General features: G+C 39.0%; 1 protein-coding gene across 2 annotated transcripts; it reads right to left on the reverse strand.

Moving 5' to 3' along the window:
- Window positions 1-1,404: 1,404 nt before the first annotated feature.
- Window positions 1,405-18,569, reverse strand: SMPDL3A (sphingomyelin phosphodiesterase acid like 3A). Of its 2 annotated transcripts, none has more exons than XM_059177687.1 (8): window positions 18,300-18,569; window positions 12,717-12,930; window positions 11,420-11,564; window positions 6,839-6,935; window positions 5,923-6,092; window positions 5,291-5,471; window positions 3,628-3,752; window positions 1,405-2,029 (listed from the first exon to the last, which is right to left on the reverse strand). In XM_059177687.1, the coding sequence occupies exons 1-8, from the start codon at window positions 18,409-18,411 to the stop codon at window positions 1,712-1,714; spliced, it is 1,362 nt and encodes a 453-aa protein (XP_059033670.1). In that variant the 5' UTR covers window positions 18,412-18,569; the 3' UTR covers window positions 1,405-1,711. The 2 variants fall into 2 exon arrangements, with proteins under 2 accessions (XP_059033670.1, XP_059033671.1); XM_059177688.1 differs by lacking the exon at window positions 18,300-18,569 and adding an exon at window positions 17,888-18,020.
- Window positions 18,570-19,172: the final 603 nt, after the last annotated feature.

Genomic DNA, 19,172 nt, shown 5'->3' on the forward strand with positions numbered 1-19,172 from the left:
CAGGATGATTTCTAAATAATGAGATTAATTTTATAACAATGAATTTGTTTTGTTTCCAGATCCTCACTTCTATAAACCATATTAATATATTTTTAGACCTGAAAATTAAGAAAATGTTCCCTAATGAATATCGTTAGTCTCTTAGATGTTATATTTTTTATTTTGCAATATTTATATGCTCAGGCCTTTGGCAATCAGAATAATTTAGTGTCATTATGTTGAAATCTTACACGTCTTTTTTTTTTTTTTTAAACACAAAGTCAAACCAGTCACAGGATAATGAGCTTCACTCTTCTTGTTGCTTGACCAAAGTACTGAGGTTTCCTAAATCCCTGGGCCTCCTCACCTGCTCTTCTACTCAAATTCTCCCACTTCGCCTCACAACCTACACAGCTTGAGAGAAGCTGGTGAGAGGCAAGCAACCATGGAAGAAGCCAAAAACAATCCCACAAAACAAAGGCTCATTTTTTCCCTCTTGGAGTATCATGACAAAGAAAACAGCACTGCTGCATCCTCACATATTTCTCTGAGAAATATTAATACCTTTCAATGCCTTTCGACCATAATTTGCTGTGAGGCCCTGGACGAGGATCTCGGGCTTATGCTAGTACTGCAGTTACAAGAAGCACAGCTTGTGGCATTCTCTTCCTTAAAAGTTAGCATTACTAAAAGGACTCCCCTTCCTTCACTGAGTAAACACTGCTAAGCATCTCCTGTCCTGTGGTGGTTCACAGGTCCCATGATGGCTCAAATGAGACCTTGGGGTTTTCTCAACCGTAGACCGTGTATGGAAACAATGTTAGCCTCAGTTTACACATGAGATTTAAACAGCTTAAACCCCAGTTTACACAGGAGTTTTTAAGAGTGAATTAAAGAAAATTTTCTGGGGTACCTGGGTGGCTCAGTGGGTTAAGCCTCTGCCTTTGGCGGAGGGCATGATCTCAGGGTCCAGGGATCGAGCCCTGCATTGGGCTCTCTGCTTGGCAGGGAGCCTGCTTCACCCCTTCTCTCTGCCTGCCTCTCTGCCTACTGGTGATCTCCCTCTCTTTCTGTCAAATAAATAAATAAATAAAATCTTTTTTAAAAAGTAAGAAATTTTTCCTATTAAAAATAATTCACCACGGAAAAAAAAATAAAACAAGATGAAATCAGAGAAGGAGACAAACCGTAAGAGACTTTTAATTATAGAAAACAAACTGGGGTTGCTGAGGGGAGGGAGATGGGGGATGGGGTAACTGGGTGATGGGCATTAAGCAGGACACATGATGTAATGAGCCCTGGGTATTATGTAAGACTGATGAATCAGTGACCTCTACCTCTGAAACCAATAATACATTATACGTTAACTACATTTAAATAAAAATAAATATATAAAAAATAAAAACAATTCATCATACTTGAGGAGAAATCATTTGTTTTATTGTATAAATGACCATTTCAAAAGTGTACAAGAGTTTAAATTAGATATATAAACTGGAAGATAAGGTATTCAGGTCCAGACAGCATTCTAGAAATGGGCAGTTCAATTACATTAGATATAATAAAGATTTAGAATGTTACAAATATCAACATTTGAGGATTATAAAAAAGAAAGCAAAGGTAGGAATTCTGCTCACCCACTCAGTAACACACAAAGAATTATGTAACAATTTCCACACACTGATCTCAGAAACAGAACGTTACATTTTCTATGAACACAAACAATGAAATATTAGGAATGGTACTTAATATAAAGTTGTTTGAGGCAATCTATATAGGAACTATGATCAAGACTCAAAATTGCACAAATTTGATAGGCCTTACATTTCCCATCACAAATGACACTGCTGTCATAACTCACAAAGAAGTAATTGTAGTATTTTAGAAACTGCTCATTGCCCGGGACTGCAAATTGTTTAGCTAATCCATACAAACTTTTTGGCTGCAAATCTTCAATGCTGTAGGTCTGAGTCAGCACATATTCCAGCTTCCAATCGGATTCTCCCTTTAGATTTGCCTCTGTCAGGTTCAAATAATACTGCAACATATCCTATATCAAAAACAGTCACAAAGCTTGGTTCATTCTTTGGCATATAAAGTACTGCACAGCAAGAAGAGTCCTTATTTGGATTTATATGACATTCTTAATTTAAAGTTGCAGCCAGTTAAAAATAGTGAGAATTGGTTTTGTTAAAAAAGAAAAACCCAATAGAAAAATCTGTATTACATTTTTTTAATCGAAAATAATGAAGGAACATAATAGAAAATAGTCTAAACTATACAGAAAGATGTACAAAATAAAAAGCTTTGATTCACACACCTCAGAAGTAACCACTGCTAATAAAATCACTGTACGTAAATCAGTGATGTTCTGAGACAGCTTGTATCAGCTCACAGAGCCAGTGATCAAATTTTCAACAATCTTGCAAGTTAACTGACATCACTTTGGCAGCTTTAAATTGGCCATGATGGGAGTATCTATATCATGGAAATTGGCACTATAAACTAAAGTATCTTTTTCCCCCAATGGACAACTGTTAAACATTTATCAGCACCAGTGTATGTGTGTTGTTCTAGACTTTATGTGCAAAACAAATATAAATATTTAGAATATATATACCCATTTACTATCTTTTTGGCTTTTTCAAAAAATGAAGTTATACAATGCACTGTTTTGCACTTTTAAAAATAATTCAGTGCTGTATCATGGCAACTTTTCATGTCAGTATATATATGTGTGTATACGTGTGTGTGTCTGATGCTCAGATCCATAAAAAGGAAACTAATAGTTGTAAAAATAATTTAGTCAACTGTTTTATTTCCTCATTTAATCTAGTGTTTATGAATTAAATCACGCTTCCCTTGTCCTTCTTCCTTCATAAAAACACATTCTACAGAATAAAAGAGCTACCTCCCATTAAACTTACCTAGAAAAAAATGCATTTACATCAACAGAGACTTTAATTGAAAATTTCTTTTCAAATTAAATTAATTAAAAGGGACCGTACTCATAAGCAAAATACCCAGACTTTTAAGGCTAAATTGATCTAAAACATTATCGTGTACAAGCTCCAGAGAATTTTTGTCTCAAAAATAAGTGTCCAGCTCAATTTATTTTCTCTACAAAAAAAATTTGCCCACAGGTATTGAGTGCTTACTATAAACCAAGCATTTTTCTAAGTGCTTTACATGTATTCATTCACGTAACCCTCGCAGCAACTCTGTGAGGTCAGTCAGACTTAGTTTAAGCCTCGTTTTACAGAGGAATGGACTGGGGACAAGGAAGTTAGGTAGAACAACTCTTGAGATTACGGTTTCAGAATCTACAGTTACCTGCACAGCTGTGTTTTAGAGAAGAGTAATTAGTAACAAATGGGGCTTAGTGCAAAGCTTCAATATGTATCCAAGTCCACAACTCAGACCCAACCCAGTGTGCTAAAGGAATGTGAAGTCTTCAGGAGGACAGAAACCACCTCCCAAAAGGTGACATCCTATACCCATACTTAGCAAGTGCTGATAAGCCAAATACAAAAAAGAAGACATCACAAGATTTCAAGATAGAAACTACATAGTTAAACTGAAAACATTCAGCTAAACTAATGAAAACTGTACAAAGACAAGCATAGTTCTAAAATTGTGCCAACTCACCAATAATTTATAATCATGAGGATCATACTGAAATAGTCTGACGCCGGGATTATTGGTCTGTTTTTGCAAAACACTCTTGACTGGGGTAACAGCAGGAGCCACAAACAAGGAATTTATTGGACTTCCTGGATAAGACATATTTACATTAACGTTTTTTTAAATTGATTTTAACTTTATTAAAAATATGAACAAATTCAAGATTAAGACATTAACAGATGAAACAGTCAAATGACATATGATCCTTGATGAATCCGGACTTGAAACAACTATAAAAAGACACTTGAGAAAATAGAGGAATCTTTATTCTGATATGGTATTAGATGATTATTGTTGATCTTGTTAGGTAAGTCAGTCATATTATGATTATATAAGCTAGTCACATATTTTAGCAATGCAGATAGAAGAACGTAGGGCTAAAATAGATCTAATGTTTGAGATTCACTTTCAAATACTTGAGGAAAAGAAAAAAGAATTAAAAAATGAATAGGTAAAGCAAATGTGGCAAAATCTTGATAGTGTTAAATATAAGTGATGGTACATGGGGGTTGTTTTATTATTTTCTGCTTTTGGGTATATTTGAAATTTTTCATAATAACAAAACCCAAGTATTACAAATACACACATACTAGTTTGTTCTATACATCTATCTAGAACAACAACCAATAATGACACATAAGAATCTGATTAGTGTCACCATGTTTCTAATACATAGTTATTATAGGACTAAATTTCTGAGTAAAAAAGCTATCAAATGCTGAAAACTGGTCATTTTTTTAAACCAAGTTTATTCATTGTAGACAAAAGAGGTAATGTATTTCAAAAACATTCCCCAATTGCTGAAAAAATATATGCATATATATTCTTTCCTGGCTCACTACTCTAAAATCAGAACTCTTATTTTGTTAACGCACAATTTCCTCTTCTTGTGAGGAAATCATCTTTAAAAATAGGTCATCATTGTTTGTTTAACGCTCAATCTTCTAATTTTTTTTCTTTTTCTTTTAATCCTGAGTAGACAACAATGTTGATTTACACTTAAAATTAAGTATTTGAGGGACGCCTGGGTGGCTCAGTGGGTAAAGCCGCTGCCTTCGGCTCAGGTCATGATCTCAGGGTCCTGGGATCGAGTCCAGCATTGGGCTCTCTGCTCAGCAGGGAGCCTGCTTTCCTCTCTCTCTCTCTGCCTGCCTCTCTGCCTACTTGTGATCTCTGTCTGTCAAATAAATAAATAAAATCTTTAAAAAAAATTAAGTATTTGATATATTTTAAACCAACGGTAGATTGTATTTTGTTAATTAAATTCTGAGAAATAAAACAAGTCATGTCAAAAGAGACTTGGGTCTAGGAGGTAAATAATGAACAGCAGTATTTCTCCAAACTTGAGGATCTAAAAGAAAAGTGGAGTAAGCTGAGGGTTTCAGAGACTTTTTTGTTGACAGCTATCAAATGATGATGGCCCCATGGGACAAATAGGGAGATTGCAGGTCTAAATATAAATTAGACACTTGACTTATAAGCATAGAAGATAATTCAGAAAAATCTATCGCTGGCAGGTTGACTTAGTGAAACTTTTAATTTGCTGGATCAGTTCAAGATTACCAGCTAGCCCCTGCTCTGCTCTAGCATCTTGGACTGGGGAGATGCAAACAGAATATCATATTACCTTTTTCATCAGAGAGAACCATCATGCTATCTCTGTGAGTGTGTCCATAAAATTGTCCTACAATGACACTGCTGTATTTTCTAAAAATATTTATCAATTTCTCATTATGGAATTCTCTCATTGCTGTGGTGCTGCTTGAATAGGGCAGATAACCCACCGGAATATGTGCTATGATGTACACCTGGAAATAGAAACACAAGGATGACCAATGAGAATCTTTTTGCACACTTACCACAACCAACTAACATTTGGATACCCAAGACTGAAATTATATTAATTAAAAATTAAAAAGCTAATATCCCATCTCTACCTTTCCTATCACCAAAAAAGATGAAATTATAAAACTATCAATATCATATTAATATCATTTAAACTACACTGTTGATGATATTTGGTAACTGTGACCTTGGTCACAATTTTTTTAAATAAAAAAACAGGTATCAATCCTCAAAGCATTAAAAGCAAAGCAAAACAAAACAAAAATACAACAGAGTGAATTAAACCATAAGGTATTTCATGTGAAAACATCTTCAAATTTTAATACTTTTACTAATACCTGACCCCACTCAAGTTAATAAATACACACATTTAGCCCCTTTTATCCCCTGATAAATTTTGTGTCTGGGATCTACCTTCTCTTTATTTTGCTGAGAAGTGCTCAATATACTCTCTAGCCATTCAAACTGATTTGCTGGGTCCGTTTCATTCAGAGTCATGATATTTGGGCCGTAGTACAAGTTTGTGTTTAGACTGATGATCCTAAGGTTCAGGTTAGGTGATACTTTCTGTGTATAAAAACCACCTATAAAAAGAAATTTAAGACACACTCTAGAAAAACACACACAGAGATTCACAGTGACTATGAAGGCAAATTCTTAATTATGGTTTACAAGCCAGTTGGAAAGGTTATACTTATTTGTAATCATTTAGTTTGTACGTACACAGGCTATCATTAAATAAGAATCAGGTCTAACACTTACTGAGAACCTACTGTGTGCCAGGTCCAGCGGCAGCCCTTCCACATACTGAGCTAATCACAACAGGTGTATCCAATAGTCAGATGAAATGCTAATAAAGTGTTTGTGCACTAGGCAACCAGGTTCCGAATTTTTGAAAAGAAATCTTAGTGCGTGAACTTCTACTTCTGCATGTTTGGGGAGTTAAGATGAGAGCGTGAAATACAAAATGCAAAAATGGGAACCCATTTTGACCTTGCCAGAGACTGCTATGGAAGAGATGTCAGAGAAACCAAAGCTGCTACAGTCTCCCGGGTGGGGGGAGACTCATACCCACGATCTGGTGGTGACAACACCCAAGGGGCTGCTGCAATGGTACTTTCAAACCTAGCCCCTGACCCTGGACCTGCTCTCTTTGCCCCAGATCCACTCACCATCCCTGCCTCTCCTCAGCTTTCAAAGATGACTTACGGCCTCCAGAAATCTGGGCATATCCAGAACGACTACACCCGTGTGAACATTAAAGATCTTAGCCTAAACAACACAAATAAAAAATAGAGATGAAACAGGGATGAATACATCTTTCACTTACCTTTCCTTAAAGTATGAAGAGCTTCTTCATCTAACCAGGGTTTCCAGAGGTCTGCTACTGCATTGTACACCTTGCTGGTGACTACAGGTAGTTGATCCTGCCCACAAACAATATAACCCACCAATGAAACTTTAAAGAGACATGGGTTAACTAATTTTAGCATTACTTGAGCACATACTACTATGTTAGACTTCAGGAGACACAAGGATGAATATGAGATAGGTTTGCTCTTTCAGGAATTTGAATTTATAACATAAGGAGATATATATATATATATACATATATATAGATATAGATATATAAACAATCACCTATAAGACAATGTGACAATGTGCAGGTGATACCACAAAGGTTCTAGGAGGGTAGAGACATGAATAATTGAGTCTGGCCCATAGCATCAGGGCAGAAAGTGAAGAGAGCATACAAACCAGGCTGAGTTGAAAAGAAAGGGCATCAAAGCAAAGACAATGACCCAGATGCCAGCACACACAGTGTATATGCAGAGAAAAGCACTTGTGCTGGTTGGCCAGTATATAGGATGGATGTGGGAATGAGCTCATCAAAGAGTCACAGAGGCGGGTTTGAGCCCGAACACGCAGGGCCTGATATAGTACGCTAATAGAATGGAGGAAATGTCATGATTTTAGAACTAAACCAAGTCCTCTGAAATGCTCACCCCAGTATAAAACTTCTGAACTTCTTAAATGAAAATTTATAAACACATGCTTTTGATTTGAAGAAGTTTCTTTATAGCAACAGGTTTTGATTTTTTAAACAACATGTATATAAAACATTTTTTATTATCAAAGTATTTTTATCATCCCAATTTATCATATTATAGTAAGAATCTTTATGGTGACATAAGCTTTAAGGAAGGGGGAAAAAACCCTAAACTTTAAGAAAGTACATACTGAATAAAAATACACAAATCATGTGTGAAATTTCGTAAGTATTCCTATTTTTTGTTTTAAAAAATTGCATTAATAAACTGAAGCCATTTTTCTACTCTCCTCATATTCTTCTGCATATTGGTGATATGGGTTTATTTCTTAAAGGAGTTTCCTGTCAGCATTAGTTAAAATGCTTAGTTATTCTTCAGGTGACATCCAAGGCACATTAATTCCTAATACATATCCCTCATACATGATGAAAATATAACTACATTGAGGAAATGTAATATCCAAATGACTTGTTCTAACTAGAACTAACTATCCTAAGTATATTTTCAATTCATGTCAGATACCAGAATTATCTGTCTGAAAAATCACACGAAGACTTACAGGTCAATCTGGATTTTGATTAAAAATTGGTTATCATTATCAACATCAAAAACCTAAAAGGGTTAGCCATTGATGTTAGCCATGCCAACATACCAGTATGGTCATGTATAATCTTAAAATTATGTAAAATCACACTAGACTCTCCTCTCAACTTTAGATGTGAGAAATATGAGCACCAGAGAAGTTAGATGATTCATCCAGGGACAGCTGGTCAGTTCCAGAGTTCGGTCTAAATCCCAGGTCTTTCCACCATCACTCCTATGTCCAATTATCTGTTGTACTATGCCATCATCTCAATCCTCTTTGGCTGTGACATGAGCACTGCCGAGAAACGAGGTATAATGAGAAGTGACTCACCCGTAAGTTTGTTGGCACCAGCCTTGCCAGTGTAGGAGTAAATGAGGACCCTGGCCCAGACTGCCTCCTTGGGTGGTGACTGGAAGGAATCCCCAGGCTGCCCACGCTAATATCTACTGCTGATGTAATGGGTGGGGAGGTGCACCTGTATGTGTATGCTTATGTAACTATGTTTGTGTGCATGTTTATGAGATTATAATAGAGAAATAATACTTAACAAATTATTTGCTTGATTTGTTACTAACATAATTCACCAGAATTCGACCTCAGCTCTCCATCTGTAGAAGAATTTGTTGTGGGAATTTGCTGAGAACTTGTTATTTTTGCATATTACATTTGACATTTCGGAAATTGGGGAGGAAGGGTGGAAGTAGAATAATAGAAAGGAGATTTTCAGATATAAAGTTATAAGCTAGAATGGGAAAAAAACTAACTCTTTAAGGTATACAGGCTGCCCAATACACCCTAGCTATACATGTAGTAGGATATATTTTAGAATTTGGATATCATCTATACCTTTGAATTATTACAGGATTTGACTTCACAAAAAGAAGATGAAACAAATCCCCAAAGGAGTTAGGAAAGATGGATCCCATGTCACTGCTTACTGTTGTAATAACTACCACTCCACTTACTGAGGGCTTAGTATGTGCCAGGTAGGAAGCTATGGACTTTTCATGTATTATCACTAATTCTCACAAAAACTCTCCAGGGCAGGTATTCTTGCTCCTATTTACAAATTAGTGACTTATAGGTCAAGGACATTAAGTGAATTATCCAAGTTGGTCAAGCTATTAGGAGCAGAGCACCATAGGGTTTTATATTCCATTGACTATAACTCTAAATCCCACATGTTCTCCACTACACCAATCTGCCTGTCACCTAAAGCATATAAAAACAAGGTGCTTGGGGCAGCTGGTGGCTCAGTAAGTTAGGCAGCTAACTCTTGTTTTCAGCTCAGGTCATGATCTTGGAGTCCTGTGACTGAGCCCCACATCGGGCTCTGAGCTCAGCGGGGAGTGTGCTTCAAGATTCTCTCTCTCCCCCTGTCCCTCCCCCTCTCACTCACTCACTCTTTCTCTCTCTCAAATACATAAATAAATAAATAAATAGATCTATCTTTTAGGACATTCCCAAGCCTCTGCCCTGTGTGGTCTAACATCTCAGCAGTAACAAAGTTGACCGCTGGCTTACATGGATGATTCACAAAGACTAATGTATTTATTGTTCGTCTCAAGCCTGGAGGCCAGTGTCAAGACATTTCTCGAAACTTAAGCTCATCCTAGAGTACAGCTTTTCAAAATCACGGCGCTTAGGTGATCAAACCCCTCATGAAGCATTCTTTTAAAATGAGATGGAAAAGATATTCTAAGCAAGGAGATACATCTAGACAAAGGGAGTAGGGAAAAAAAAAACACCACATTCAGGAATACTGAGCCTGTGAATCCAGCAAGAACAAGGGATATATGAAAGGATGTTAGTCTAATTGAACACCAAAGATCCAGGATGTGGCTCTACCACCAAGGGACTCTGAGCATGTGAACAAGCAATACAACATTTCTGGGCCTCTGTCTTTCTCGTCTATAAAATGAAGAGTTGATCTAGACCAAGGGCCAGCAAACGTTTCCTACAAAGGGCCAAATAATAAATATTTTAAGCTTATGGGCCATACATTCTTTGCAGCCACAATTTTACTCTGCTGTTCTAGTGCAAAATAAAAAAATCAGCCACAAGCAATACAGAAAGAAGAGCCATGGCTGTGTTATGATAAAATTTCATTAACAAAAACAAGGTGCAGGCCCAGATTGGACCATAGGTCTTGAATCTGTGTAAGTCTAAGATTCTACACTGCTCTGTTCTAACAGGACCCTGTAGGCAAGGCCCAACATCCCACAGTTATCTACAGGCTGCTTAGCAAACAGCCACTCTAATAGATTGAGACCTGGGCTTATCAGGAGGCAAATATTCTGAACATAATCTCTATCTTGAATCACATCTTAATTAGATAAACTGGACTTGAACAGGAACCTCCTCTTTGTTACTTACGATAGTTTGCTATATTTATCTGTTTGTTTTTTTAAGATTTTTTATTTATCTATTTGAGAAAAACAGAGATTCGGAGAGAGAGCCTGAGCAGGGAGGAGAGGGAGAAGCAGACTCCCGCTGACCAAGGTTCATGGCAAGAGGCTTAATCCCAGGACTCTGGGATCATGACCTGAGCCTAATGCAGACGCTTAACCAAATGAGCCACCCAACCACCCCTACGCTTTTGTTTTTAATCATAATCTAACATAGATCAGAGTGTGGAGAACTTGGTATGCGTGATAAAAATTCTGCAAGATGTAAACATTTGTCAATATTAAACTTCCTTGCTAACCTTATCATGGAAATGTGAATGAACAACAAAATTATTCAAAAGAAAGTAGAAATTAAAGAAGAATATGAAGGAAAACAAAAATCAAACTAAGGCAATTTGCTTCCAAAACGCACTATGGATGTAACTCTTTTTATGGATTATTAAGAATCACTTTGAAGTCTCTAAAGCACTTGTCTTACCTTCTTCAATAGTCATTAAAAGCACACTCCACCACCATGAGCCCCAATCCCATGGCTTACCACCAGCTAGTTATTGTTATAGCTTTGACACTCCCGATGGGAAAAACCCTTTAAATACTTTTGGAAGTTGGGGGCACCTTGGTGGCTCAGTGGGTTGGGCGTCTGCTTTCAGCTCAGGCTATGTAGCCAGGCTCCTGGGATGGAGCCCCACATCAGGATCTCCGCTCAGCTGGGAGCCTGCTTCTCCCACTTCTCCCTGCTTGTGCTTGCTCTTGTGATCTCTGTCACTATCTCTGACTCTGTCTCTCTCTCTCTCTCAAATAAATCAATAAAATATATAAAAAAAAAAACACACACACACACTTTTGAAAGTTGAAATCAAATTTACCTGCGGCCAATAGTCATGATTACCCAGTGCAGGGAACACCTGGAGATTTGGAAAGACAGTCCGGATGGTGTTTGTCATATTAGCAATCACATCTATGACTTTATCTGTTGAGAGTTCATACACTGGAACGTGAGGTGGGCTATCCCTGAAAAGGAGACAGAATCGTAGAGAACAAAATCAATTTCTAAACTTTTTTTTTTTTTAGATTTATTTGTTTATTTTAGAGAAGGAGTATGGGGAGGGGGAGGAGTAGAAGGTGAGGGTCCAAGCAGGGAGAGGGGCAGAGGGGGAGGGGGAGAAAGAACCCTCGAGCACACCCCCTGCCCAGTGTGGAGTCTGGTGTGGGGCTCTATTCCAGGACCTTTAGATCATGACCTGAGCTGAAATCCAGAGTCTGCTGCTTAACCAACTGACCACCCAGGCACCCCAAGAACAAAATCAATTTCTATAAAAAGTCACTAGATTTATGCATGATGCCTTGTTACCCTGAAGGTGAATCGCACACCTTCCACAACAAAACAACAGATGACTGTTGAAGAGTTGATCAGCTATTCATTTACCTTTCTCCCACAGGGAGTTCTATTTTTAAAAATCTATGTAATACAAATACAAAGCCTATTATTCTGCCTGACTGAAGATTTATGAGAGGCAAGTATTTTAGCAACTAAAAGCACAGATTCCAGAGCTAAAATGCCTGGGTTTGCCACTTACTAGCTATGTGCACTTGAACAAGTAACTTAGAAGCTCAGCCTACATTTCTTCATCTATAAAATCAGAATAACAATAATATAAATTGTAAAGATTAAGTTAATTATAATGTATAAATTAGTTAAATAACACCATGGTTATTATTGCTGGCACAGGAAATATAGATCTCATCACTCTGTCATGACAGATAGAATTAATTAATTATACTACCAGAAGATGATATTTATAAAATTGCTAGAACAGGTTAACTCCCATTGTAGTCTTTTGTTTTTGATTATTTAATCAAGACCTATTATCACATTAAAAACACCTCAAAACACTGATATAAGTGTTCTGTCTGTGAAGTCATCTCTTAGCTAACACCAACATTTTTCTAGAGCCTGTATTCTAAAAAAAATTAAAGTTCTGAGACTTCTAAAATCTTCCTATCTCTAATAATCTAATGATTAATTGGACATAGTATTTTTAAAACCCAAATAATTCTTAACTTAAAGCCCAGTTAATCTTTATAGGAATTCAGCATTCTAATGAAGCTTAGGACACTGTAGGTAAATATTGAATAACTAACGGTATATATATAATCACTTACCCTGTCCATATCATGAAAGATGCTTCTTGTCCTGAATTTTTAATAAAATCAAATGCCGACAAAATAAGGTGATACGGAGAATCACATAGAACATCTCCAAAAGGGCCAGGATTGGAGGCATTGGCGCCTTTAGATGAAGCACACACTTTTGTGTGGTCATCTGTGATGTGGTAAGTAGGGTCTAAGTGCAAGTCAGTCACATGCCAAAACTGTCCTGTTGATTAGAAAATAAATGGTGTTAAATCTACTTGTGTTTAGGAATTCCCGTCAAAATATTTACAGGAAAACTAGAGACAGTCCTCCCTGGGATGGAGGAAGGCCTTAACGATTGAAATATTCATTTGCCCTGAAGGTAAAAACAACACTTCCCCGTCAGAAGATAAGGATTCCAAAGACAGTAGGAAGAATTTACCAAAATTTACTACTTACACGTGTCAGCACTCAAGAGCTCAGGGACAGCATGACTACCAAACAAAGACTACATAACAAACATAAGTTGCATAATGAAATATAGGGAGAGATCCTTCTAGGAGGTCACTAATAATATATATCCTGTCTTAATAGTATGTTTCCTTCCTTGCAGAATTTAAGGTTTTAGAAATTATTTATGTTCTTCTTGTGGAAAAACTGACATAGAACCATGATGTGGTCTGTTAGGGTTCCACAGTGAAGAGATTGCAGAATGAGGAACTAAATCTCACTCCTACTTTCTTGAAAATCCTTGCCTCTCAACATTAGTGGAAAAAGAATATGACATTTTAATACTAGCTTTAAGCCAAAAGTAGGGATTGCCAGAAGCCCTAAAAGGGTACTAAATACAGGAACATCTCCTAATGTACGCTTGTACCAAATGTTAGTGATATTAAGGAAAGCATTTGTTAAAGAGGATGAAACCTCAGGGAGAAACCGAGAACCCACCTGAGAGCAGGGGAAAGATTCTTTAATTTCCATTAAAGGAAACAGTAGTACAAATAATCACAGAAGTACCACTCTTTATTAAGCATTTGTGCCGGGTCTTATAATAAGGAAACTAAATACACTATGTCATTTTGTTCTCAAAATTTGAAGTGGGAATCACTATTCTCGTTTTAGAGTTGAGAAATGAATGCTGGGTTAATTAGGAAATTTGTTCAGGTATACACAGCTAATAAAAGGCAGAGTCAAAATCTGAACCCCATTTTGAAAGGTTCTCCAGTTTGCTTATACCTCATTTACCTATATAGTCTATGATTTTGCTGCCTTCTCATTTGTAGTCAATAAATTATTTTAATATTGAGGCTTTTTCTTTTTTTTTTTTTTTTTTAAAGATTTTATTTATTTATTTATTTGACAGAGAGAGAGATCACAAGTAGGCAGAGAGGCAGGCAGAGAGAGAGGAGGAAGCAGGCTCCCTGCTGAGCAGAGAGCCCGATGTGGGCCTCGATCCCAGGACTCTGAGATCATGAATATTGAGGCTTTTTCACACTTTCAATTTTGAGTTCACTCTGATGATGACTAAGTTGTCTCAGAGAGACATCGGATGTGACATAGCAGCAGATCCTACAGCAGAAAAGTGGAGCAAACAAGTAGAAGGTGAACTTTCATCTGTCTGGACGAAGATGACCAAGACTGAGTATGGATGTGAGCAAACACCTGAAAAGAACCCAAAGCTGGAATAATAGAGCAAAAAACTGCAAACAGTTAACTTGTTAAGGTGGAAAAGGTAAGTTATATTTGGGTTGTTTTTTTCTCCACAACATTGTTACAATTTTGTGATATATTTAAGTTGACAGCTAAGAAGTGGTAGACAAAAGAGCCAGAAGAAAGTAGACATAAAGCAGTCTTTATGATCAGTTACTTGGTATTCTGTTCCCGTTTGAAAACCTTTGCCAAGAGTGATTTATTTTATTCTTTAGTGCAGAAAAATACTCCAACTTTCATTTTTAGCTTAGACATACTTTAGCCAGCACACAAAGCAGCGTTGGCAAGCAGCTCAGAATCATCCTGGAGTCTGTCCTTCTTGGCGCTTAAATATACAGTACATCTTATTTTTATGCAAACATTTTTTTAATTGCTTGCAGAATGTTAAGGTACAATAAACTGCACACAGAACAGTATAGTGTTGCGGTTAAGAGTGGGGACTCCAAAGTGAGACTACCATGACTTTCAATCCATGCTCCAGGGGCGCCTGAGCAGCACAGTTGGGTGAGCTCCCACCTCTTGGTTTTGGCTAAGGTTCTGATCGCAGAGTCACGAGATCGAGCCCCACGTGGAGCTCCATGCTCAGCACAAAGTCTACTAAAGTCTCTCTTTCCCTCTTCCTCTGCCCCTCCTCACCCTGCTCTTTGTCTTTCTCTCAAATAGACTTTAAAAACCAATCAGTCAATCCAAGCTCCACTTACTAATCTAACAGTGTGATCTTGACTTGTTTTCTCTGCAAAATGGGAAGAATATCACTGCCTCCTGTATGAGAGTTAAGTGATTTAGTAGAAGTAAAGTTCTTAGAAGATACCTGGCATCTAGGTAACTAAACTTGATGTTAGTTATACTGTTATTAGTTGACCCCAAGCTTGAACTTGAGATTGAACCTCCTCATTTCCAAGTAAGAGTTAGAATTTATCAAGTACTTACTGTAAGTGTCATACTGGTTTTTTTTTTTTTTAATGCTTTACATGAATTAACTTATCATTATTTCCAATTTACAGGTAAGGAATTGCAGCACACAAAGATTAATTCAAGTCACGTGTGTCAGACACAACAGAGTTGAGACAGAGATTCAGGAAATCTAACTCCAGTTTCCGTGCTGCTCTTAACCACTGCACTACTTTTGTCTCTTGTGTGCGCTCACCTTCAGATGTCCTTCTGTCCCACTTGCCTCATGTAGATGACAACACCTACATGAGATAATGTGATGATGAAGATACACGAGATAATATATTAAGATTTTATAAACCCAAACTGGAAACATGTTAAGAACACATCTCTAGTACCTAGATTCATGGATCCTTTGCAACTAGAAGATGTCTGACCTATAGTGGGCCCTCAGTAAACATTCTTTAATTAGGCACAGGCAGGTTTCAGGATTTCCTCAAGATCACTCGGTGACTCAGTAATGAAAGCTGAGCCAGAACAAGTCTCTCCAGACTTCCAGTCGAGTGCTCTTTCCACTACATTGCATTGCCAGATCCAGATAAGTGAGGGGGTAATTATTTAGATGCACTAAAGAAAGTCTTTAAATAGAAGCCAAGAGAACTCTGCCAGCTTCTTAACCTGGGATTTATGAATAATGAACCTCTGGAGTCCTCACCTCCCACCTCTAGTGAAATTAGAGATAAAGTACTCTGTGTGTGTGTGTGTGTGTGTGTGTGTGTGTGTCTAAGGCCACAAACCTGGCCTGTGGCAGAGCCCACACTCTGCTACAGATTCTCTGGTTGGCAGTCCCAAGTTCTTTTCACTCCACAATGATTTTTCTCTTATAATATTTAACAAGATTTCCATAAATGTATGTGTATATGCTTGTGTGTGTTCTCAATATATATATATAGATAAATGCTCAAAACGATACCAAAAAAAAAAAAAACCCTTATAATTTATCTAAAAACATTCTAATTTATCCTAAAGAACCTAGTAAACCATAATTCAGATATTTGGACATATGGTTATTGTTTCAAATAGGTATTTTTGTTTGCTTGCTTATAATGTCAGTTCCTACCAAATTATTTCTGCAGGCTCTGACCTACTAATTCTTTTTTTTTTTTTTTAAGATTTTATGTACTTATTTGACACCGAGAGAGAGAATGAGAGACAGAGAACATGAGCAGGGGAGCAGCAGGCAGAGGGAGAGGGAGAAACAAGCTTGCCACAGAGCAGGAAGCCTGGTGCAGGACCTGATCCCAGGACCCTAGGATCATTACCTGAACCAAAGACAGACATTTAATCTACTGAGCCACCCTGGTGCCCCTAATTCTAAAGAGCTGTAGACAAACACACTCAGGTAAGGTCTCCCTGGATGTTGTCCTCTGACCCCTAGGGCCTGACATGACTGGGAATTTACACACAACACACATCAAACAAGCAGAGGCCTGTCATGGTGTGTGTTGCAAAGGAAGCAATTTGGGATGTGGTCAGGAGGAGAGAGTCACATCAAATAGAAAACAAGTAAAATAATATAACCCGTGAAACTGCTGAGTCAACACATCTGCAGGTCTTTAAACCCACTTACTCCATCTCTACCCACACCCTAAGTGACTCAGCCCCTTAGCTTCCCTATCAAAACAGAGAAGTGTAAGTGAAGATTCCCGACACATCAGAAAGCTGTCACTGAGACCCTCTGCTATCAGATTGCTAAAGCTAAACAGTAAATTTGCCATTTACATTACAACAGTAAATGTCCCACGCAACCTGGGACATTTTATCTCAAAATCCTAAACAGTTCCATAATTAAAGAAAAACAACTAGCCTTAATAAAAAGCAGCAACCAGTGTGCGTAAGTATTTTGGGACAATTTCTTGTTATGACTGACAACTGGGAAACCAGATTCACAGTTCCTGCTCTCAACTGCCTGACAGCTGAATCATGAGAACTTGGCTCTTGGACAAAGAGGAGGTGTGTTTTCAGAGCATTTTCAAAGCCGTGTGAGACAGCGAGAGCCTCAGAGAAGCGAGGTTTCAGCACCAAACACTGCAGAGTTTCAGAGACAGCTATGCCCAAAATACAGAACAGAACTCCACCTATCAAAATTTCCTCCCTCTAACAAAGCCATTCTTTTCCAAGAGAGGAGGGAGGGAGGCAGGGGGTTCCTTGATCTTTGAAACTGAAAGCTCAAAAGGCATCCTAAAACCTAAAATTCGTTAAACAGTTTGTTGAGCCCCAATTCTCAGAGTTTCGTATTCCAAAGGTCTGGGGTGGGCTAGAAACCTGCCTTTCCGGCAAATTTAAGTAACGCTGATGCTGCTGGTCCCACACCACACTTTGAGAACCACCAAGGCAAAAGCTACTACCTTAAAGTGTTAAGAATGAGTACAATTGGTCCCACCCACAGAGAACCCAGGGGCATTCAGGTAAAGTGATATGAAGGTTCCCCGAGTTCAAACATAGACTGAGAGGTGGGTAGCATGGGGACCGTGATGGTCCTCCGCTGTTGGAGTGGGAAGAAAAGGCCACCAAACCCGGCGAGCAGAACAGAAGACTACCTGAGTCCCACTGAAATGTGCATCCCCGTGGGGAAGAGCAAACTCCGCAGCTCCCCCGTGTTCTGGGCAGATTCGGGCCCTCTGGGAACGCGGGACTCGCAGCTTCTAGCTTCGGTTTTCCTTGAGACACGCGGAGATCTCCTTTCTCCGAGGACGCCCGGAGGAGTCTGGCCTCCGCAACCCCTCGCCCCCTGCAGCGCCCCCACTGGCTGGGTGCTGACCCAGCCCGACCTTCCGCGGTCTCGTCCCGCAGTCACCGTCTCCTCCCAGCGCCCCGCGCGTCAGGGGCTCCACTCCCCACCGGCCCCGGCCGGGGCGCACTGCTGCCCCCATGCACTTTTCACGAATTGCGCGGGAGCTTGAACTCTGCGCTCTCCCGCAACTCCTGGCGGGGAAAGGGTCGCGGACTCACCCACCGCCGGAGCGGGACTCGGGCTGCCACCGGGCGCCAGGGGCAGTCCGAGCCCGGGAAGGCAATGCGAGACGACCAACAGGCAGCAGACAAGCGCGCCCAGCAGCGCCATCGCGGGTCAAGGCCGGGGATCCTGGGGCTGTCTGGCCCGGGGGTGGAGAGGAGGCAGGAGGATGAGGGTGTAGACGTCCAGCGGTCACGTGCGAGGGTAGATTCCGCAACGAGTGGGTTCGTTTGACCTTCTGCAACTGTCCGGCGATTATCTGCCCTCTTATGTCTTCGCGTCAGTGACTGGCGTAGGAAGGAATGTGCTTGGGTAAACCCCAAACAAATCATCTTTCCTAAATGGCACTGGCACCAAACGGATGGGGCTCCTTTCCGGAACACATGCAGAGAAACTTGAAGTACTATAATTTGGAGTAGGTCGTCAGAAATTTTGGATAGCACAGTGGACTTCGAAGGGCGGTCCCTACACCAACAGCATCAGCACTAGCTGGGAATTTTCGTGGGAAATGAAAATTCCCAGGTCCCATACCAGATCAATAACATCGGAAACTCAGGAGGGAGGGTACGAGCTGTCCAGTAATTTGTGTTTTTAATAGCCCTCCAGGTGATGTTAAAGTGATGGTGATGTTTGAGAACACTGCCCAAAGACACTAGGTTTTAGGTTTTTGGTTGTTTGGGGGGTTTTGTTTGCTCATTTACAACTGAGTTAGAACAATATCTCAGAACTGTGCTTTATGCAGTCCAGAGATGCAGAAAAGCATAGGTAGAGCCAGCTGATTTTACTCTTCCAAGAAGTTTTTAAAAATACTTAGTCTGACAATGGAGCCAAGATCCCCAAAGGGTTCTGTGTTCCTTTTTTTACCAGTT

The sequence above is a fragment of the Mustela lutreola genome, chromosome 6 (assembly GCF_030435805.1).
Source record: "Mustela lutreola isolate mMusLut2 chromosome 6, mMusLut2.pri, whole genome shotgun sequence".
NCBI lineage: Eukaryota > Metazoa > Chordata > Mammalia > Carnivora > Mustelidae > Mustela > Mustela lutreola.

What these genes read in the sequence shown, in the direction of transcription:
- SMPDL3A (XM_059177687.1), bottom strand. Translation starts at nt 18,411, where the DNA reads ATGGCGCTGCTGGGCGCGCTTGTCTGCTGCCTGTTGGTCGTCTCGCAT. An exon ending in TCTTCATACTTTAAGGAAAG is followed by an intron (nt 6,093 to 6,838) that starts GTAAGTGAAAGA and finishes TTCTTTTTATAG; the next exon opens with GTGGTTTTTATACACAGAAA. An exon ending in CTCATGATTATAAATTATTG is followed by an intron (nt 2,030 to 3,627) that starts GTGAGTTGGCAC and finishes TTTTTGATATAG; the next exon opens with GATATGTTGCAGTATTATTT.